At 61.0% G+C, this 22,789-nt stretch overlaps 1 protein-coding gene across 1 annotated transcript in view; it reads right to left on the bottom strand.

The window, feature by feature from the left end:
* SBNO2 (strawberry notch homolog 2) overlaps positions 1-22,789 on the bottom strand; it is a 48,208-nt gene that overhangs the window by 12,357 nt on the left and 13,062 nt on the right. Inside the window, exons 2-11 of the mRNA XM_012745741.3 lie at positions 19,766-19,954; positions 15,341-15,414; positions 13,945-14,056; positions 5,359-5,520; positions 2,640-2,723; positions 2,281-2,377; positions 1,833-1,984; positions 1,584-1,717; positions 1,426-1,516; positions 1,137-1,280 (exon numbers count right to left, since the gene is read on the bottom strand). Coding sequence (XP_012601195.1) covers positions 1,137-1,280; positions 1,426-1,516; positions 1,584-1,717; positions 1,833-1,984; positions 2,281-2,377; positions 2,640-2,723; positions 5,359-5,520; positions 13,945-14,056; positions 15,341-15,414; positions 19,766-19,858 — 1,143 coding nt within the window. The 5' untranslated portion in view covers positions 19,859-19,954. The remainder of the gene's footprint in view (positions 1-1,136; positions 1,281-1,425; positions 1,517-1,583; positions 1,718-1,832; positions 1,985-2,280; positions 2,378-2,639; positions 2,724-5,358; positions 5,521-13,944; positions 14,057-15,340; positions 15,415-19,765; positions 19,955-22,789) is intronic.

Genomic DNA, 22,789 nt, shown 5'->3' with positions numbered 1-22,789 from the left:
GTTCTGTACTCAAGTGCTTCCTGGAACAGCAAAGGCACGACCGCCACTCCCGTGCAGAGTGGACAACATGGGCCAAAGCCCCTCCTCTTATCTGAGCCTGGCCCGGGGATATTTATAAGCCGGTGGGCTGCAGATTGAACGTGCCCCCACAACAGGAACATAGGCGGGTGGACGCTGACACATAGTGACGGCGCAGTGCCTGCAGGGATGTGTGTGGAAAGCAGGAGAGAAACTCCACAGGGAGCCCGCACTGGGGCATGAGGGCGCAAACGCTGTATGTGGACCCCATGGCACACAGGCCTCCATCCCATGGAGTGAGGCTATTCTGCCCTCAACTCTACCGTGGAGAGCTTGGGGTCCCGGGGAGCTCCAAGGGGGAGAGGTCCCAGAGCCTGCTTCTGCTGGACAGCAGGTGACTCGGCACCCAGGACAGGGCCCCAGGAGGGCCTCTACAGGCAGCTGTGCAGAGACACTCAGGGCAGGCTCTGTGGGCGGCTCCCACCTGGAGCCCCTGGGGGAGGGGAGAGGCTGCAGGGAGACTGAAGAGGGGGTGCTTTGTGGGTTCTGCTGGCGGAACATACTCCATGCTCCCTGAGCAATGAAACAAGAAAGAGCTAACACGGGGGCACGGATGGTCCCCTGGGAAGGGACATGGTACGGGCTCTTGGTGACACTTTCCCATGCTTTCCAGTTTCTCTACAGTTTTGTAGAACAGAAGATGTGGTTATGTAAAAGCTTTGCAGCCAGGTGCGGTGGCTCACCCCTGCAGTCCCAGCTGCTTGGGAGGCTGAGGCAGGAGGATCGCTTGAGGCCAACAGTTGGAGGCTGCAGTGAGTGTAATGACACCACTGCACTCCAGCCTGGGCGACAGAGCAAGACCTTGTCCTTTGTTTGTTCATTCATATATACACACATACATAAAATTTCCTGCCACAGTGGGGAGACCCTGGGAGCCTGTATCCCTGACACCCCTGGGTGGATCCCTGAATCCCAAGGGTCCTCTAGCCAGAATCCGGCAGGGCTTAGGGGGATGCTCAAGAACGGCCCCCTGCCCTCTGCCCACCCCATCCCGGCCCTGCTCTGGCCCGCCCCCTGCCACCCTGCCACCCCCACCCCTGCAACACCCGGCAGGATACAACGCCTTCAAAGCCCTCCCCACACCAGTCGAGGATCTGCCGGAGGCGTGTGCGGTGCTGCCCGCCTGCCTGGCTCTCCCCAATCAGGGCGGAGTAGGTGGCGAAGAGGACGCCCTCTGAGGTAGTGTTGTCGCCGTATTTGATCTGGGGACACAAGGAGCAGTTGTAGGGATTTAGGGGCAGCTTGTGTAGTCTCTAGCCAAGCCCTGGCCCTCCCGGGGTCTCAGTTTCCTCATTTGGTCCCCATATGCCCACGGAGTCTGCTGGCCCAGCCGCACAGGCCGCCCACCTTGCTGAGCGCATGCACCGGGATGCTGGGGGCCTCGATGTCCCGCAGGTCACGCTCTGCGTCGTACTTGAGGTCGTTGGAGACGCTGAACCTGGGGGTCCAGGACGTCAGGCCAAACCTCCCCTGCCCCTCCCGCCCCCCCAGGGCAGGGCGCTCACCACAGGGCCTTCTTCCTGCCTCGAAGGTAGTTCTCCAGGATGACACCAGCCACCGTGCGGCCCTTGCCCACACCAGCCCCATCGCCGATGAGGAAGCCCGCCCGCTGCCCGCTGGGGAGCAGGACCTCGTGTTGCTGCCAGGAGTGCAGAGGGCGGTGGTCAGGGCCTGGAGGTGCTGATGGCCCTGTGCCCCGCCCCAGGGGCCTCCCAAGGAGGCGTGGAGAGGATGGGGCGGGGCGTGCCAGTCACCTGGCAGGCGTAGGTGATGGCCTCCAGCTGCAGGGCAGACAGCACCCCACTATCCGAGGGTAGGGCCAGGGTGTAGGTGATATCCGGGGGCGGGACGCTGGACAGGGTGCTGGTCTCCACCACACGGTCCGGGTGCTGCTTCCCAACCTTGGCTGGAGAGGCAGGGGTGTGGGTATGGGTGTGGCCAGGGCTGCCAGGTAGACCAGGGGTGTAGCCAGTATCTTGGGGGCATGGCCAGGGGTGCAGCAGATCCCTAAAATCCTGACTCGGAAGCTGAGGCTCCTATCACAGGCCTCTGGGAACTCCTGGTTTTGTACAAGCGTGGACCATAGAACTGGCCCCTCCTGCCCTCCCTGCAGCCTCAGGGGCCCGGGGACCGAACACTCCCTGTGGGGCGGTGCAGGCAGGAGGTTTCAGTTGGGGTTCGGTGCCCGCGAGAGCCACTCACACTTGGATGGCACGTAGTCAGCGTAGGTCTCAGCGTGGCCCAGCTCCTCCGCCTCATCCTCCTCCACCTCGTCCTCTTCCTCCGGCTGATTCTGCGACTGAGGCCCCGGCAGGGTCAGCAGAGCGTCCAATCCCGCAGTTACCACACTGCCTAGCCTACCCGGGGCAGAGCCCTGGTGCACCACCCAGCCCGATGACCTGGTGGTGGGAGATGGTGCCGACTGCTCCACTGCAGGGAGGGGCTCCCCACAGCCTCAGTTTCCCCATCTGTAGAATGGGCACTCCCTGGGCCTGGCACACTGGAAGTACCTGTGCATGTGACCCTCCCTAGGTCCCCTAAGAGGGGTGGGCCCAGCTCACCTGGTAGCTGACAAGAAGCGGGGTGCTGGGGAGGGAGGGCACAGGGTCCTCCAGGCCCGGAAATGGCCCGCTGGGCAGGAACAACTGGAGGGAAGCAGGACGTTGGCCAGGGTGGACAGGGCAGGCCATGGTCGACAAGTCTACCAGTCCCGCCACCAGAGGGGTCCCCCTGCCCTGGCTCCTGCAGCCCTGGGCTGTGTACTCCTGCCCTCCCGGGGTGGCCTGGTGCACCCTCGGCCTCCCTGGTGGGCAGCCCCTTGGGCCTTGGCTTGATCCTGCAGGCCGGCACTGGCCTCCCTCCTGCTGCCCTCCTGGCCTGTACGGGGCTGGCCTTGAGGAAGGTGCTTGGCTAATTCCAATGGACGACAGCCCCAGCCTTGGCCCCGCCAGAGCTGGTGGGGAGGCTGATGACAGGGTCTGGTGGCTGAGACCTACTGTGGCAGCCCCATGTGCAGGCAGGGGGCACTCAGGAGCAGGGGGACGTGGGGGCTGAGAGCTCCCCACCCAGGGGCAACTGGAGACAAAGGCCAGAGGGGCCGTCTCGGTGGGTAGGTGAGCTTGGTCCAGTCTCTCACCCAGCTGGTTCCCATCACTCAGGGCGGGGGCCGAGGGGAAACTCCTCACTACCTGCCCCTATGGGTGGAGCCCCCTCACACAGGGACCAGAGGACACCACCCAGATCACAGCCCATCCTGAAGAGGGCACTGCCGGATCCCACTGCGGTGGACAGAGGGCAGGCCAGAGAATAGTATGGAAGGTGGGATGGAGGGCGGGCCAGAGGACAGGATGGAGGGCAGGACAGGGGGTGGGACAGAGGGCTGTCCAAGGGGTGCTGTCTCGAGGCTAGGCGACCAGGTATGGCTGGGCCTCTGGTCCCAGTCTCTGAACCACTGGGGGACGTGGCCTACCCTGAGGTCTCAGAACTAGCTGAGCGTGCAGAACCTGTGATGGCTGGGACAGGAGCCCCAGATGCCCCAGGGGTGACCTGGCCTTGGACCTGCTTGCCAGCGAGAATGTGGACCATCATGTCCACCACCCAGACCCCAACAACACTGAGGCCGGGAGATGGCAGGGTCCAGCCCAGGCACCTGCTCTTTAGCAAATAAAGCTTATTAACAGTGACAGGACCCATCACAAATAAATGTTAATAGGAAAATACAGAAAGGAAAATAGCTCTGAGAGCTGGTCCCCCACTGGGACCCCAATGTCCTCAGATACTGGGGGATTTCATTTCCTGAGCCCACCCAGCACACAGGCCAGTTTCGGGGTCTTCCCCGAGAGCCACAGGGTCCCCAGGGCATTTGGTCATGTGCCCATTAACTTGACTTTCAGGGCTCCTGTGTTTTCTAAGGTTAGAAACACTGCCTGCGTTATTGTAAAGGAGAATGGAAGTGGGGCAGGGAAGGTTAGAAACCTACACTCAATTCCCTGCTCCTCTTTCTTTTTTTTTAGATTAACAAAAACACAAACAAACAGAAGCTGCAGGGTTCCTGGAAGGCTGAGTCACCATTCCCGGCCAGGCTGGCGGGGCCCTGGGGCGTTGGGTTTCAGATGCCCTCGTGCTGTCCACTGCCTGGCCCTTCCCTCACGCCCTGCCGAGGACCTGCGGGTGGCCGGGAAGGCGTGGCCCTGGGAGAGAGCCGGCAAAGCCCACCGAACCCCCTTGTGCCCGAGCTGCCCACTGAGGCCGCAGGGCACTCTAGACACGTCTTGCCCCACTGCGGGCCCCACGGCCCAGCTGTGTGTCCTGCTGCCTGGGCCAGACCTTTCCTGAGGGCCCCCAGGGAGTGGCCTGCTGGGGTGCGCCCACCAGCATCCACTGGGGAGGGCCCTCAGCCCCAGACACATCTCCAACTTCCAGCTTCCCAAGTCTAGATGCTTCTCTCCTGGGAGAGGACCCTGTAAGGCCTGGCTGGGTGTGGGGTCGCCCTGGGCCTGGTGTCCAGCTCTGCCTCCCTCAGGACAGTGATGCCTGCACTGCCCAGTGCTGGGGACGGGCTGTAGTCAGGGCCCAAGCACCTGGTGGCCCGGTGCCCTGTGACCCCCCCTAGGGTTGACCTTGCCAGCCCATGTTGCACACCAGGAGCTCCACGGAGGCAAACCACAGCCCTTCGGGTGCCTGGCCACGGCCCCCCAGGCTGGTAACCGCCACAGGGCCTCTGCCGGTGTTGCCCCTCCAGCTCTGGTCAGCAAGTCACCCTCCCTGCCAGCCCTCTGCTCTCTGTCCCATGCAGTGTTTTCTTAGGGTGGACACTGGGACCAGATGGCTCTGTGGGGGGTCGGTCTGAGTGCTGCAGGTGCTGAGCAGCGTCCCTGGCCTCCACCCACCCATGCTAGGAGCACCCCCATCCTAGTCGTGACAACACCAGATGTCCCCAGACATGGCCCAGTGTCGCCAGGAGACAGGACTGCCTGGGGAGAAAGGCAGTATCCAAAATCGATTTCTGTTCATCTCCTGGGTAAGCACTCATCTCCCCAGCAGGGACGGGGCCTGTGGGCCTGACCCTCCCTCAGGGCTGCAGGGAGGTGCCCCCACATATTCCTGGCTGCACAGAAATGAGGGGACCCTCAACTGACCCCCTCACCCACGTCAGTGAACAGCCCAAGCCTCCCCCACCGCCGCGGGAGAATCCTGATCCTGGGTGACCCCTGTGAGTCCCCCACCAGGGGACAGGACCTGGCCCGGCTCTTGTCTAGTCGGGGGCCCAGAGGCACTGACCTTGTCGTGGGCAGATGAGGGGGTGCTCACGTCCCAGATGGTGGGCACCTGGCTGAGGCTGTCAGCCGGCAGGAAGTCGGGCGTGTCCACGATGTCCGACAGGGAGTCCACCGAGGAGGAGAAGATGGAGGCATTGGACAGATCCTCGAAGTATGAGGAGTCCTGGAGGACAGTCCCAGTGAGGGGATGGCCCCTGATGGGCCGACAACACACAACATGGCCCGCCCACACACTGGAATGTCACTCAGCCATGAAAGGGACAAGGCTCTGACACAGGCTACAACATGGAGGGACCTTGAGGACATCGTGCTCAGTGAGAGACACCAGACACAGTAGTACACACACTGTGCGTCTCCATTTATATGAAACGTCCAGAACAGGCAAATCCACACATCAGTCATCACCAGGGGCCGGGGAGGGGACAAGGACAGCTTCCTCTGGGGTGACGGATGTCCTGAGACTGGCAGCTGCGTGCCACAACTACATGAAAACCACCCAGCTGTATGCGGAATGAGTGAACTGCAAAGCTCGTACGTCACATCTTGGCAAAGTCGTTAAAAAAAAGTGGAGAAACAAGCAAAGACTGAGAGACACCAGCCCCAGGGGCTGGGATGACAACCCTGGAGACACCAACACCACGGCCCTGAGCAGCTGGGCGGCCTAGGAGGATGGCCTGTCCCTTCTGGCAGAGGCGGTGACACCTAAAGGAGACTGTGCCCTGTGGAGCTCGTGTGCCATTTAGTAACCTGTGTGTTAGAAAGTCAGGCGCAGTGGTGGGACCTGTGGCCCCTCACTAGGGTGGCCGGGTCAGCACGTCCTCCACACGCCGCCCAACCCCAGCCAGCACCTGCCCATGCCTGGCCGGATCAAACACCGGACGCCAAGGGCACCTGCCCCCCTCCAGAGACCCTGCTCGGCCCCTCAGGTTCGGGGGTCTGCACTACCCGCCTGTTTTGCAGACAAAAGAGCCCAAGTCCAGAGGTACACACGTCCCTGAGGGCACAATACGGTGCAACCCCTACTCAGGCAGAATGGGGCCAGCCCACCCCCAAACCCCTAGACCCAGATCAGCGGGGGGCAGCAGCCCCTAGCCTAGCCCCCCCAGCCCTCTGGACACTGCCCATGTGGCTGCAGAGGACCCGTAAGGCCAACATTATGGGCTGAAGCCCAGCCCTCCCCTCCATGGGGGGGCCAGGAGAGCTGAAGGGGCCCCCGGGGGTGATGGTGAGTGCCCCAGACCCCTCAGGCCCCACGCCCACCTGTTCCTGGGCAGCTGGGGTCAGAGAGAGGCCAGGGTGGCTGGGCGGAAGGAGTGGCCTCCTGTCCTCTGCTCTGGGACAGGTGGTGTGAAGGAGGCAGGGCAGAGGCCCTGCTCCTGCAAGAGCCAAGTGGAGGCACCCCCGATCTTGCTAAAATCCCTCCCAGCCATGTCTGGGAGCAGCCGTGCCCTGGCCCCCCAGTGCAGCCCAGGGGGCCCTGCCAGAACTCAGGTGGGACCCCACAGCAGAGCCCCCACCCCCACATGGCCTACACACAGCGACCCCCTCCCCAGCGTACAACCTGGGACTGGGGAAGGGTCCCCACAGTGGGGGGGAGGAACGCCTAACCCACACCCCAACAGCAGCAGGGACAGGCCACACTGTGGACACAGATCCTGGACAGGAGGGCATGAGGGGCCACCCCTACCAGAGCCCGTCACCCCCGTCTAACTGTGAAGGATGCCAGACAGGCCCTCTGAGGGTGCCAGGGCCACCCAGAGCAAGAATCAGAGCCCAGAGGGGCCCGAGGAGATGAGTCAGCTGAGTCTCCTGTGGGGTCCTGGATGGGCCCCGGGGCAGGAGAGGGGATGAAGGAAAACTGAGGAAGCCTGAATCAAGTGTGGGCCTCAATACTTAGTAATGACGTGTCACTATCAGCTGTGACAAATGCAGGAGCCAGGAGAGACAAGCACAGCAGGTAAGCTGGGTGTGGGGTGCACGGAACTCTGCCCTGGAGACCTGTCATCCCAGCTCTGTTCCAAAGGGCAGTATCTGTTAAAGAAGCAGGCACTCGCAGCACTCTGGCTCTGTGACTACGGTCCCTAGCTGGGCGCCCCTCCTGCCCCCAGCTGGAGCAGGATGCCCAGATGGGTGACCGGCAGCAGGGGCTCTGACTGCCAGCCTCATTTCAGGGACAGAGGGGCGGAGCTCCACCCCTGCCAGGCCTCGCACACATGTGGGTGGTGAACAGGGTCGGGGCTGACGCACCCTGCCCACTTGCAACCCGGGAGGACATAGCCGCCAGCAGTCTGGGGCCCCTAGGGCCTGGGGCCACCTGCTGTGGTTCTGTCCCTGCAGCGTTCCAGGGAGCCCTGGGGAGGGCAAGAGCTGGCAGGACCAAGAGAGAGAGCAGACACGCCCCCTCCTACCCAAGGAGGCCAACCCAAAAACAACCCCCAGAAAGAAGCTGCTGTCCCTCCCACGGAGACACGTCCTCTCTGGACTTGTCCTAGTCAGTGGGAGGGACGGCCGTGCTGTCCACCCAGAGCCCGCCTCAAACCATGTCTACTCGGCCCGGCCATAGGCAATTCCCACAGACACCCCCCCATGCCACCAGTGAGGAACTCCCTGGATGCCCAAACTCTCCCTCCGCACCTGGGATTTCTCCAGAGGAGACAGCAGCCCCTCCCCCCTTTCACTCTGAGCCCCTCCCTCCCTGCACTGGCCTGCCCACACGCCAGCTTCTAGTCCCCAATTCCCATTCTCTGCCTCAGAACATTCCCACAGATTAACCCTCTAGTCCCAAATCCCCAAATCTCTGCCTCAGAACATTCCGAGAGATTAACTCTGGCTGCCAGAAAAGGAAGTGGGGCAGGGTGGGGGCAGGTGCGGCGGTGGGGGCAGGTGCGGCAGTGGGGGGCCCCTCCACCCCCAGAGGCTGGGGGCATTACCTTGTTGAGAGCCCCAAACTGCAGCCAGAATCGCAGCTGGGACATGGTCGTGGCGCGCGGAGGGCCCCGGGTCCCCCTGGAAGAGCAGCCAGGGAGCGGGTCCCTCATGGCAGCGGCCACGGCTCCAGCATCTCGCCCGTCGGGGCGGACGGAGGCAGCCTCGCTGGGCCGGGCTGCATTTGCATGTTGGTTTAGTCACCGCTGCGCCTACTTCCTCTCAGGCCGGGCTGACTTTCAGGAAATGATGCCTGCCCGGTAAGTCAGGGCGATTACTGGCAGTGCGAGGAGAATTACTGTACGGGGCGTAGCAGCCACAGCCGCTGTCAACACGCACCCACTGGCCAGTGCCCCAACTGCCAGGGGCAGCTCCCTCAAGGCTCCTAGGATGTGGCGGACTGCCCAGGTGGCCATGGCCTCAGTTTCCCCAGCCTGCTAGTGTGCTGGGTTCTGGTCCACCTGCCCCTGGCCCATGGGCCTGGCAGGGATCCCAACTGCACTTGGTGTCCCCACACCCCCTGAGTCACACGCAAGGAAAGTGAGGCCAGGCCGGGTCCTCCATGTCCCCTGAAAGCCCCTCAGGCCAGACCGACTCTCCTGAACCCCCAGCTCAACACCAGCCCCCGCCCATGCTCCCCCGAGGGCCTTCACCTGAGCTGTGCCCCCAGCTGGGTGCCCTCTGGCCTGGAGCCCTATGGGGTCCAGGGGCACCGAGGCCCCACCCTGGCTGTGGGGTCTGGCTGTGGGAGCTGGACGGAGGGTGGGGCTGGCCCTGCAGCCTCCCTGACCTGGGGCTGGGGAGGGGAGCGGAGGAGAGGGTAGAACCTGAGCCCCTCCAGGCCTGAAGCCTGGATGCTCCCAGGCACAGCCACGCAGGAGCCTGTGGCCGGGCCCCTGGGAGAGGATGCTTTGGCTCCGGCAGAAAACTGAATGTCTGCACGTGCTGGTGCAATCACTTGGACCAGAGACCTTGCCAGAACTGGCCCCTCTGACCCAGGAGCAGACGTCCGATTGGACATCAAACTCTGTAGCCACAGGGGTCATTCCCGACGTACCCCCAGGTGCTGGGGGTGCAGGGTGGGAACCAGGGCCAGAGGGGATGGGAATAACCGGAGTAGAAAAGAGGAGACCCTCGTCTGCCTGTCATGGACCATGAAGCCAAGACTGTAAGGGGCTTCTCCAATGGGAGGGGAGGGATGAGGGCCTGGCCATGCCCCCCAGCCTGAGCTTGAGGGCAGGATCTGGGATGGGGCCAGCCAGTAAGGCTGGCAGAGGAAAGAAACAGCCCCGAGGTACCCGGGAAGCCCACGGTTGGGCCTGAGGGGCCGGGGGTCCCAGGCTGGTGGGAACACGCCCAGAGCTCTCAAGTGGAAATGGGAGACCCTGACCCTCTGGTGGAGACTGCAGAGGCAGGGACCCCCAGGGCTCTCCCTATTCTGGACCCCGACGCCCTCTGCCAACCCCACAGGGCCCCCCCATGGGAGCCCTCGACAGCAGCCAAGTCTGGGACAGACCCCCTGGCCACCACAGCCGTCACTGCCTGTCTCCACTTGGGGGGACAACAGGGCCCCAACAGGAGTGAGTGGGAAGAAATGCACAAAGGCCAATGACATGTCAGGGAAGGTGCCACTTCACACCCCAGACAGCTGCGTGCAGAGGCAGCGATAACAAGTGCGGTGCAGACCCCCGTCTGGCGGGTCCTCAGGGGAGGAAACAAGCAGCATTTCACCGGGTGGATCCACTCCCAGGTGGGCAAGTGTCCAAAAGGAACAAGAGCTCACAGCCACGCAAGAATGCAGACACGCATGAGCACACAGCACAAGTCACAACTGCCAAAAGGTGGAAAAGCCCAAATAGCCACCAAAACCACAATGTGGTCCATCCACACGCTGGAGTACCACTCAGCCACAAAAAGGGATGAGGCTTTGACACAGGCCACAGCATGAAGGGACCTTGAGGACATCATGCTTGGTGAGAGACGCCAGACACAGAAGGACACACAGTGTCTGTTCCATTTATATGAAATGTCCAGAACAGGCAGATCCACAGAGATGGGACATGGATTCATGGTTGCCAGGAACTGGGGAGGAGCTGGGGAGGGACTGCTGATTGGGGTAGGGCTTCCTTTTGGGGTGATGGAATGTTCTGGGATTAGACAGAGGTGGTGGTTGCACAACTCTGTGAATATACTTTTATGGTGTGTGAATTTTGCCTCAAACACATCAAAATTAGATGTAACGGGCATCACCTTTCTGAGAAGGTGCCAGCAAAGTGTCGGGCGCAGATGCTAGCCTCCAGATGACCCTCCGAGGGGCAACAAGTGGCCGCCTGCCTCCCAGGACCGTGTGGCCGTGTTTCTCACCTCCCGCTTCAGTCCATACACCCTCGCTGACCAGCTCTCCACTTGGCACTGACCAAGGCCCCATGTGCCTGGGCGCCCAAAGGTGGTGTAGCCTTGTATGACAGCTAGGGAAACTGAGGCAGGCGGATGTGCTGGGCTCCTCCTGGAGGGGGCTGGGATGGTCAGGGAAGGTGGATGGTCACGGAAGACTTCCAGGAGTTTGTGGTAGACACTCGGCGCTGCCTGGGGATCTGGGAGAAGTACGCTTAGGCAGTGCCTGCCGCTAGAATGCTCCTGTTCAGGGGTGGACTATATCCTCTAAAGTGATGTGGTCACGTCCTGCCCCTGGAACCTGCAAAAGGGACCTTATTTGGGAATGGGATCATCACGCTGGGTTATGGCAGGCCTTCACGCAGTGACTGGCGTCCTCACAGGAAGGACAGACAGAGACACAGAGGATAGGCCACGTGGAAACAGAGGCAGAGACTGGAGCAATGTAGCCACAAGCCCAGGGATGCCTGGAGCCTCACACGCAGGGGAGGCGGGAAGGACCCTCGCTCGCCTGGGGCCTGTGGAGGGATCGCATCCCTGCCCACACCTTGACCTCACTCTTACAGGCTCCAGAGCCACAGGAGGACACATTCTTGTCCTCTGAAGCTGCCCCATTTGTGTCACTTTGTCACAGCAGCCCCAGGAAGCTAACACGGCTCCCCAGGAAACTCTGCTCCATCCCACCAGGGTCATGGGCCTGCGGAGCCCTGGCCACCACTTTCCACAGACTCTCGCTGTCCAGGCATCCGTCTGCAGCACAGCCTCTCCCGGCGGGGCCCAGGTGCCCTCACACTGTGCAGCGACCTCAGCAAGAGGCTCCTCCTTCCCCCAGGCTGGCCGGCTGTGAACCAAAGGGCTTCCTGTAAGGAGAATCTCTCCCTCCCTCGCTTTTTGTCCAATGCCAGTAACTGCGGGGACGGGACTCGCAGGCGCGGTGGGCCTAGACCTCTCCCCTGCTCAGGCATGTGTGGAGCAGCCGATGCCACGGCCATGCGCAGCCAGCAGTTTGCACAGCACTTTCCTGAGCCGTGAGCTCATCCTCAGCTTCCCAGAAGCCCCCAGTGGGCAGGCGGAGTGTTTTTACCGGACAGGCGTGCCCCCCAGGGGTCCCTGCAGCCCCAGAGGTGGACACCTGGCACTGCTGACGGTGCCTGTGGGGCGAGCGCTGAGCCTACCCCCAAGCCCAGCCCAACTTGAAGGGGCCTGGGTGACCCCGGGAGCTGCACCTGCTCCTGGAACAGACGGGCAGGGGGATGGGCACTGGGGGGGCAGGCAGGCGAGAGGCGATGTGCATTGGAAACATAGGGACACTGGCCCAAGAGAGGCCTGGGGAAAGGGTGGGTGTGGGCAGCTCACTGCAGGGCAGGAAGCCACAGGCTTGGAGGCTGGAGGGGCCTGAGGGGGCTTCTGTGAGGGGCACAGGCCTCGGGGGGGTCTGCAGTGCTGACAGCCCCCTGCCTGACCTCAGCACAGCCCCCCGGCCAGAGCCAGCCATGTGGGGGACGCACATCCATACAAACACGCACACACGAACATCATTAACGGCACGATTCATGACAGAGCTACCACCTACCCACAACCCACCCCCAGGCATGCACCCAGGAAATGAAAACACCCGACCCCACAGAAACCCATACACATGCAAGCAGCACCAGTCACCAACAAGGCAGAAATAGCCCAGGTGTCCACCGACAGGTGAGTGAACAAATGTGAAATATCCACACATGGAATATCACTCAGTCATGAAAAGGGACGAGGTCCAGCATGGATGGACCTTGAGGACATCGTGCTCAATGAGAGACACCAAACACAGAAGGACACACAGTGCGTGACTCTGTTTATATGAAATGTCCAGAATAGGCAGATCTACAGAGATGGGACGCGTGCTGCTGATGGGAACAGGGTTTTTGGCAGGATGATAGAATGCTCTGGAATTAGTGGTGATGTTGTGAACTTACTAAGAACCAGAGTCGTACACTGTGCAATGATGACTTCTGTTACGTGAATTAAACCCGAATTCGAAACAAAGAACAAACACAGTTTCACGTCCACGTAGCCCCACGCGCCTGCACAGCCCAGGGTGGGAGCTCCCGAGGAGCTCTCCAGGTCACCGACAGGGACAGTAGAGCCCGGTGGCTTCACACCAACCTGGAGACAGAGGCTGAACAGAAGTGGGATGAGGCCCATTCCCGGAGAGTGGGTGACCCCAGGGCCAGGCTGGGAGGGTGGTGAACCCAGACCATTCCAGGGCGTCAGAAGGGAAGGAACGTCGAGGCACACGGAGCCCCTCCTGACACAGATAAATGCTTAAATAACTGCCTAGTGGGGCCGGGGGAGGGACAGCTGTCCCTACAGAATCCCAACTGTGGGGAGTGGAAGGAACGAGGAAAACAGACAATCTCAGCTGGACAGACACGGCAGTGCACCGCAGGCAAGACCCTGACGGACACCTGTGAGCCCCGCCGAGCACCCGCACAGCCTCAGCTGCTCTCCCAGGGCGGGATGGAGCAGGAACCCACAGACGCCACCCTGACCAAGCATCATGGTTGACGCTGTCAGCCGACACCACAAGCTCCAACCCCAGGCCCCAAGGTGGACATGACACCACATCTGATTGTGAGACACGCCACACAATCAGCAACTGGCTCTCTTCTGGGAGCCCTCCAGCGGGAGACCGGTGGCATCCACCCGAGTCTAGCCCGTCACTGGCGCTGCACAAGGTTAATTCCCACATTGTGACCACGTTTACGTGAGACCGCAACAGGTGGGGAGGCAGGTGAGGGTGTATGGGAGCTCTCGGTTTTTACAAATATCCTATAAAAAGCTACTTTTCTGTAAGTCTAAAATATCTTAAAACATGTTTTGTCATGAAAACTTTCACACTTAAAACCTCGAGCTTCATTTTTCAGAGAAACCCTCTGTGCGGCACATCCTCTGGTGTGCGAACCTAGGTCCCCAGGCTCTGGCGTGGGCAGCGGGAGCCCAGCGTGACCACCGGCGGCGCAAGCATGATCCACGAGGGCCGTGAGGGTGGGCAGGTGGCGGCTGTGCCTGGGGCGGGGCTGCGGGAAGGAGACCCCAGAGCTGCACAGCGGTGGTTGTGCAAGCCTCTCCCACGGCCCTCTCCTTCCTCAGGCGACCTCTGACCCTGCACTCCGGCGTGCAGGTCGCCCAGGTCCTCGCCTTGGCCCAGCCAAGGTCACCAGCCCAGCAGGCTCAGAGCCTGCCCAGGCCCCCACCAGGCGCTGGAGCTCTCGGGTTCTCCTACCTGAGGGAAGTCGCTGCTCTTTGGCGGGAAGCTGGAGGCAGAGGCCATGGGAGCGGGGCCGGTGTCTGGGCAGGGAAGGCCACTCAGGAAGGAGGCAGGGTTCAGGAACTGGCTGGAGAGGCAGAGGGAGGATGGTGACCGTGGAGCCTGGGGATACGCTGGGCCCACCCTCAGGCTTCCTCGCACCACCCGACGGGAGCTGGCAGCTGCCCAAGGGGCTCTGGCGAGGCCCCCAGGGAACAGATGTGACCATGCCCAGGCCTCACAGGACCCCTTGGACCTGTCCCCACAATGAGGGGGCCTCCGGAGTCAGTGGCCAGACCTGGGACTGTGCTCCCACCCCCACTGGACACAGAGCCTGGCCTCACGGGTGGAGGGGCTGGGGCGCCATCCCGCTTCCACACCATGAGCAGGACGGGGACACGGTTCACTTGCCCTGAGGAAGGACTCTGGCACTTCCGACACTGAGCTCAGAGGAGGGTTCAGGCAGTGGGCACAGGAGCCGACCCCAACCCCACCTGGCTGTCCCTTTAGCCTCCACCTCACTCAGGGCCATGATGGGGCAAATGACATTGCCACCCCAAAAACCCAGGAGCACCTTCCTCCAGGGAAGGGGCCATGTCACAGCCCAAGCACCCCTGGGTGTCTCTCTCCGGACCTCAGGAAGGAGTTAACTCTGCCGCTGGTTGGGCTGGGCCCCAGATGGGCGGCACCGTGGGAGCCTTCTCCGCTTATACCCCATGCCAGCTCCCTGGGTTCTCGAGGCAGAGGGATGGCCGCCATCCCCGGGGCCACTGCCCTGCCACTAGGCTCGCAGGGTCTCCCTCAAAAGCTTCTCATGTCCCTGCCCAGTGGGAGCCAGAGGGCTCCAGAAGGAGGCACCCTGTAAGGAGCCACCACCAGATGGCAGCCCCCATGCAGGGACCCATGGGTTTGCTAACACTTACAGGAAAGCAGCATCCTCCCCTGCCCTTGCTGCGCTTTCAGAATAAATCCCCAAGCTCTGTCCTCTGACCTGCCCCCTCCCCCAGGCCCCAGAACAGCCCCTCCAGAATCTTCTAGAACCCCACAAGGCCTATATGCTCCCAGACCCTCAGCAGAGTCTGTTTCCTCATCCCAAGATGTCCCTGCTCCCCTGGCAAACTCCTACTGACCCTTTGCAACCCAGCTGAGCATGTCTCAATCCTCCCTCTGCCTTCTCCTAAACTTCATTCTGGCTAACTTGGAGCTGGTCACAAGGCGGGTTTCAAGAAAACACAGCCTCAGCAGCCCCAGCACGTCCAGGGCCTGGCCCTCCAGGTGGCTGTGTGCACGCTCGGCCCAGGGCGGAGACGGAGGCGGGGCTAGGGGGAATCGGAGGCTGCGCTCCAAGGCTCAGCCGGGCAGAGACACTTACTGGCTGCTGCTGGAGAAGGATGGGTACGCTGGCGGTGAGAAGGGGTTCCACCACGGGTAGTGCAGCATGGCGTTCTGAAACAGGAAAGCAGCATCAGGCGTGGTGGCATGGGGGAGATGGGAAGACCCTGCAGCACAGGGTCAGAGTTCGAGAGGTAGAGAGCAAGGACTCTGCAGTCAGGGTAAGGCCCAGCCCTCCCAGCGGGAGTACCTAGGGAGTTACTTAATCACTCTGTGCCTCAGTTTCTCCATCTGCATAAAAAAAAAACCCACCTGGGCCCTGCAGGGGGAGGGGCCTCCCCAGAGGGGAAGGGGCTGGGACCAGGGGTCCATCTAGCTTCCTGGTGTGTCCTGGGAACCCTGGGCTACTGCTGGGTGTGATGGGGAAAGGTTCTGGGGCCTTCTCAGAGTGCTCACAGGGCAGGGTTCCAGGGAACCCGCATTGGGAAAGAGTGGCCAGTGGCCAGGAGGGTGAGCCCCAGCTCAGCAGGGTTGTGAGGGGCCTGGGGACCACAGACTCGTGGCTCCCCAGGCGCAAGCCCACCGAGTGCACACATGCCTGCGCCAGAGCCCCACCCCTGACTCTGGGGAAAAAGCTCACTGTGCCCAACCTCTATATCCAGACCCCCAGCAGGTCCCGTGGGCGAGAGACAAGAGAAGCCCTCAGGGTGGTCGCTGCCCAGTCCTCCGGTTTCTGCATAGGTTGCAGGATAAAGTTTATCACAGAAATATCCACTGGCTCCTCCCCTGCACCATGGCCACCAGCCTCTGGGTTACCTGTGCTCAGACACTTGGGAGGAATCCCCCACAGACACCCCCAGAAGGGAGCAAGGCCACCGGGGCCTGGGTGGGATCTCCCCAGAGCCCTGGTCTCACGTTCCTTCCCCTTCTTGCCCGTGGAGGAAGAGAAATGCAGCCCCAGAGAGGGACGTGGGCTTCCTAAGGCCACGTGGCACATCCGGAACATTCCAGCGCAGAACTCTGATTACAGAGCCCTCTCAGCCTCCTGAAACGAACTAGAGTAAACTACCTCGGGGTGCTCAGGCTTTGGGCAGTGGGCAGGGCAGCAGGCAAGCTCACCTGTGGCTCCAGAGGGGTGCTGGGGGTTTCAGGGTCAGGGTGGGAGGCCTGGCCTGGGGCCACCCTCGGGGAGCTCCGAGGACAGAGGATGCAGAGGCAGGCAGGCTGAAGGCCTTGGCTGGGCACTGGGACAGCACCCCAACCTCAAGCGGGCCCGTGGTGAGGGCTGCCAATCAGAGCCTGCCTGGGGACCTCCCACTGCAGCCAGAAGGTGGGGTGCTGCCTTCAGAACAGCAGGCCCTAGTACATGATTGGCCCAGAGATGGGCACCTGACCCTGGCCAGCCAATCAGAGCCTGCCTGGGGATTTTCTACTGGCAGCCAGAGGGGCCACACACTCCTGTTAACAGCAAGGGCCTGCTCCAGGGCTACATGGTCTCCTGGTCACTCCCCATCCCAGTCCCCAGTGTGGCCTGTGGGACAACCAACATGGACGCCCCTCACAGCAGAATCTCAGGGAGCCTTCCCACAGTGTCCTGACTGCCCAGAGGGAGCTCAGAGCCAAAGTCGGGGTTCAATCCAGCATCTCTTGCACCGGGGCCCCTATCACAGCCCAAACATACCCCCAGACTCCAGTTTCTGAGCCCCTCTGGGCCAAGTCTGGGTCCTCACGGCTGCCCAGGAGGACCTTGAGTCCTGGCCACTGGGCAACTTCCTGGGTCATCGAAGAGGGGACTTGGCAGGGACACGTTCCTGAAGAAACAGCTCCATCCTTTGAAAACCCGCCAGGCGCTCATTCTGGCCCAGGAATTCTATTTCGGAAACACACCCCCGGGGACTAATCCGTGAGGGGGGAGGAAAATGCAGCAGGACTATTTATAGCAGCAGAAAACTGGAATCTCCCCAGAGGCCCAACAACAGGAAAATAATTAAGCAAATTATGGCAAGTGGGGATGAAGGGACTGTCCTAAGGATGGTGTTGGCAGTTACAACTGGTGGGAGGAGACCTAGAGGGAGGCTGCAGAGGTGTGGAGGATCAAGGGAGGGCCCCAGACACAGTTCTAGCAGGAGGGGAGGACGAAGAGGAGGCTGGATGTAGCAGGGCCTTGAACCTTGGTGGAGGCACTGGACGGTGGCCCAGGCTCTCAAGCGAGTGACACTTCCAGCCCCAACCGGCTCTCGCTCCCTCAGCCCACAGTTCGTGAGGCTCACTTTCAATAACTTTGTGTTCCACGTTGTACCCTGTCAGCGTATGACGTGGGCACATCTGGGCAAAGAGTCAACCACAGGTCAGCACATGCCCTGCCCAGCCCTTTCCCAGAGCCGTAATTATGGGTCTGGGGCTCCTCCGACTGTTCCAGCCCTTCTAACCCTTGGGTCTCCATGACACTGGTAACCTGATTCTTAGCTCCTGGAAACCTAAGCTTACTCCTGTTTACTTTTTTTTTCTTTTTTTTTTTTGAGATAGCTTCTTGCTCTATTGCCCAGGCTGGAGTGCAGTGGTGTCATCACAGCTCACTGCAGCCTCCAACTCCTGGGCTCAAGTGACCCTCCTGCCTTAGCTTCCCAAATAGCTGGGACTATAGGCTCTACCACGTCTGGCTAATTTTTCTACCTTTAGTAGAGTCATGGTCTCACTCTTGCTCAGGCTGGCCTCAAACTCCTGACCTCCAGTGATCTTCCTGCCTCAGCCTCCCAGAGTGCTGGGATTACAGGCATGAGCCACCGTGCCAGGCCAGAAACCTAAGCTAACTCTTGCTCCTGCCTTGCGACCCAGCCTTCCCCACCTCCCGTGTTCTCTGGAACTCCGTCCAGGTTCCTTCTGTGTCATTTGCTCACTGAGGACAAACAGGCACGAATCTCGGGCCCTTCCCAGCAGGAGGAAAAGGAGAAGGAGGAGGAGGAAGAGAAAGAGGAAGAGGAGGAAGAGGAGGAGAAGCAGGAGGAGGAGGCAGCTGATTCTTCACTAAAGGGTGGATCCTGCCTGCCCACCGCTGGGCACCCCAAGCTGCCCTGCAGGACTGGCGACCCGCACAGCCTCCAAGGCCCGGCCCCCACCTGCTCTCCTCTCGGCCTCCGGCCACTTGGGCCTGCCCTCATGATACTTTTCTCATAGTCATCAAACTTTGAAGGAACCAAGGCGTCCCTCAGTAGGCGAGTGGGTACGTAAACTGAAGGGTGCCCGGACAGTGGAATATTATTCAGCGCTGAAAAGAAACGAGCTGTCAGGCCATGATGAGACACGGAGGAGCCTTAATGCACGTGACTAAGCAAAGCAGCAGCCTGGAGAGGCCACATGCTGTGGGACTCCAACTGCAGGACACCCCAGGAAAGGCTAAAGGAAGGAGACAGTGAAATGTCTGCACCTGCCAGGGGTGATGGGGAGGGAGGGGTGACCAGGAGGAGCTGGGGGCATTTCAGGGCAGTGGCCGACGCTGTAGGATGCAGCAACGGGGGACAGGTCCATCGAAACCCACAGAACACTCAATGCAAAGACTGAACCTTAATGTTAACTCGGACATCAGCTAACAGGAACATATCAGTTTCTATCGCCAAGTGGAATGCCTTTACCACATGACGGAGATGCCACAGGAAGGGAAATGTGAGGCAGGAGTACGTGAGAGCTTTTTGCTCTCCCGAGCAATTGTCCTACAAACCAAAAACTGTGTAAGAAATAAAGTTTACTAAATTAAAAACAAAAACATATTTTTAAAAAGCCCAACTTGGCCGGGCGCGGTGGCTCACACCTGTAATCCTAGCACTCTGGGAGGCGGAGGCAGGAGGATCACTCAAGGTCAGGAGTTCGAAACCAGCCTGAGCAAGAGTGAGACCCCGTCTCTACTAAAAGTAGAAAAAAATTAATTGGCCAACTAAAAATATACATAGAAAAAATTAGGCAGGCATGGTGGCGCATGCCTGTAGTCCCAGCTACTCGGGAGACTGAGGCAGAAGGAACACTTAAGCCCAGGAGTTTGAGGTTGCTGTGAGCTAGGCTAACAAAACGGCACTCTAGCCCAGGCAACAGAGTGAGACTCTATCTCAAAAAAAAAAAAAAAAAAAAAAAAAGAAAAAGAAAAGAAAAAGCCCAACTCCCCTTCCCTCGGTGACTGGCTCCTTCAGGTAGACTCAGCTCTGGAGGGGTAGCCCAGGCTCAGGTACAGCCCTGAACATCTCTCCCCACAGGCCACTTTCTTGAAAGAAGCTGAAAGGCAGACATGGAAGGAACTGGAAGCTCAGCGAAGACAGGAATCCCCTCAAATGCTCTTCCTGAAAAGCTAGGGGCTACAGTACCCTCACAACCACGTCCTGGATGGGAACCTATCCAGGTCCCACAAGGTGGAGCTGGGCTCTGGACCGCCAAGGTCAAGGTGGTGGCCATGTTCTCACGGCCCAGGGCGCAGGCTCACCTGCAGGGGGGGCGGGCTGTACAGGACGCTGCCTGCCGGCGGGGGCTCGTGTTGAGGGTACTCCCCGTCCATGGTGGGCCCCACCACAAGCATCAGGCAGCAGACGGGGGGCTCCACGACCCGAGGCCGCCGGCAAATCTATCTGGGCTTCGTACTCCGTGGTGGCGGCAGTGGTGGTGACGTCATGTCCTGCACAGAGAGAAGTGGACACCTGAGACTGTATCCTGACCTTGACCCTTGCCCATGGGAAGAACCAGCGGGGGGGCTGCCTCCCCTCCCAAATGCCCACTGCACCTGAGTAGCACCCCTGCTGGGCCTGGGACCTCCTCAGGGGCCCCAGGCCCTGACTGCACCCATTCACAGGACCCCAGGGACCCGCTATGAGCAGCGGAGCCGCAGCCAAGCCCTGCACCATGGGTTTGTGCCCAGGCAGCTGGAGGCTACGGGGGGCGGGGGGAGTCCAACCTGGGCCAGCACCTCTGATCTGGGGGCCTGTCGTTCCCCTAAGCAGCACAGCAAGGCAGTGCCAGAGGGTCCCCCAGGGTGGTCAGGGCTGAGCTGAACAGGAAAGAGCCTCCAGACCTCATTTGGGGCTAAGGAAACACCACTGTCCCCACTGAGAATGTCCCCGTTCTAGACACTGGGAGGACATCTCCCACCAGCCCCAGCCTTGGCATTCGGCCAGGAGTCCACTGAGGTCCCCCTGGGAAGAGCCTGTGGCGGCAGGGAGTGTGCTTGATTGGCAGGCAGCTGAGAACCTCCACACAGAGGGAGGCAGGAAGGAGGCTCCTGGCCAAGCCCTTAAGTGAAGAAATCCTCGGGACTTCCAGTAATTGCAGTCCAGCCACACGCAGGTGGCTTGTGCAATCCCGCCAGCGGGGGGGGCCTCCCCAGAGCTCCAGGGATGGCGGCTGGAGAAGCAGGGCCCGGCTCAGCCCCAGGCCGCCCTGCCCATCTGCCGGGTCCTCTGCCCAGTCCTTGCTGCCACCACCTTGCTCCCACTGCCACCAGGGCCCGGAACCTCTGCAGCCCCTCAGGCCACTTGTAGGCTGCGACAGACAACTCTGCCAGAACCCTGCCCCCTGGAAACACAGACACCTTGTGGTCGGTGTCTTGGCAGATCCTTCTAAAGATTTCAGGGCAGGCAGGTAAGGATCCTAGCCTGGCCCCGCCTTCCCAGTGAGTGGGGGCAGCCAAGCTCCCCCCAGACTCAGTGTGTGCGTCTGGAAGATGGGCTGCTTGGGTAGAACCAGGAAGCCTCTGCGGCTAGAGGCAACAAACAGTGACCACTTCCTCAGCTGAGGCTCCAGGAAGCTCCTGGTGCCTGGATGATGCCCCTGCGGTGTCCACTGGTACCCGGGACAGGGCAGCCCCTGCCATGAGAGGTGGACAGGACCCACACACTCCGCCAGAGACATCCAGGCCGCCCGACAGGAAGGCTCTGGCGGCTCCTTCCCAGGGCTCACCACCGAGGTCCCTCAGCTCCCGTCCCTGCTGGGGGTCTCATTTCACGGCAGCCATAGCCTGGACCTAGGCTGACCCTCCTACACCCAGGGGCGCCTCTCGCCAGGGGTCAGAGTCCTGGGACACCAGGGCCCGGGGCTGACGAGCTCAGGAGGGCACATCGTACGTCCTCATTGGGATATACCCTGCCCGAGGGCTCCCAATGGCAGCAGGCCAGGCCCAGAGCTCACCGTGGCCACCTCCCTCGGGCCAACTCCTTCCTCCCTGCAGCCCGAGTGCCCCAGCCCTGGACCCCATTCAAAGCAGCAGCCCCAAAAGGTGCAGGCACTGCGTTGTCTGCCAGGGGCCGGGGACAGGGTCATTTGAGACAAAGATTCCCCCAGGGAGGGCTTTATACACAGCGGCAGTGGGGTAAGACGGCCCCACCACCTGGAAGATAGGCTGGTGACCCTCGAAGGTTGGACCTGCAGTCTCCACATGACCTAGCAGTCCCACTCCCAGGTGTGTGCCAAGGACAACTGAACACATGTGCCCACCCAGAGACCTGTACACGGATGTGCACAAATCACGAGTCACGGCATCAAAGGTACAGACAGCCCAGGCGCCCACAGGTAGGAACCCAGAGCAGTGTCCGGTCGGCCGGTGTTTATTTTTAGGTGGTGTCTCAGGGCAGGAGCTGGGTGCGGCGCGTCACGCACAGCCCACACAGGGAGGGGCCTACGCTATCGCCACAGCTCACCACTGGGAGAGGGATGTGGTTTCCTTCTGAAATCAAGCTTTCAAGTGAGTCACTGCAGAAGAGAAAGGTTAAGGAATTAAGGGCCCAGACAGCACCAGGATTAGGAGGCTGGATGTCAGAAGAGCCCAGGAGCTGGGAGAATCCGACTCCAAGGATCTGCCCACAGCTGGCAGGTAACCGAGGCCACCTCCCACGCCCTCTCTGGCCCTGCTGAGGTCCTTGGCTCCGTGGCTGGACCTCAGCGCAGGGCCGGATGCCCCAGGCCAGGCCTGGGGTCTCATCCTGCACACAGCTCCACTGGCTCAGCCTCCTGGACACTCAGAACCAGTTACCACCCAGACCCGCCAACCAGTGTGGCCCGGAGCCCTGCCTGGCTGCGGCTCCCACAGGCAGGGGCCAGGACAAGAGTGTTGCTCTCACCGCCAGGGAGGCGCTATGTTGTCGGGGGGGGGGGGGGTCTCATCCCTCAAAGATCTGCCTCGTGAGACTCCTCACACCTGAGCAGGGCCCCTCTGTGGATGGGGAGGCTGTGGCCACCAGCCATGTGTGCCCACATTTCACATCGTCCGCTCGCCGTGCACGATCTCAACACCCGAGCTTTCTGATGAGGACACAGAGGCCCCTCAATGGAGCCTTGATGACCCCTGAAGCTTGAGCTACTCCACACCCATTTTCTCTTTTTTATAGACAGGGTCTAGCTCTGTTGCCCAGGCTAGAATGTGGTGGTGTCATCACAGCTCACTGCAGCCTCCAATTCCTGGGTTTCAGCAATCCTCCTGCCTCAGCCTCCCAAAATGCCAGGACTGCAGATGTGACCACCA

The sequence above is a fragment of the Microcebus murinus genome, chromosome 27 (assembly GCF_040939455.1).
Source record: "Microcebus murinus isolate Inina chromosome 27, M.murinus_Inina_mat1.0, whole genome shotgun sequence".
In the NCBI taxonomy this organism is placed as follows: Eukaryota; Metazoa; Chordata; class Mammalia; order Primates; family Cheirogaleidae; genus Microcebus; species Microcebus murinus.
Note: the sequence above shows the minus strand (reverse complement) of the source record. Positions and strands in the feature narration are given on the sequence as shown.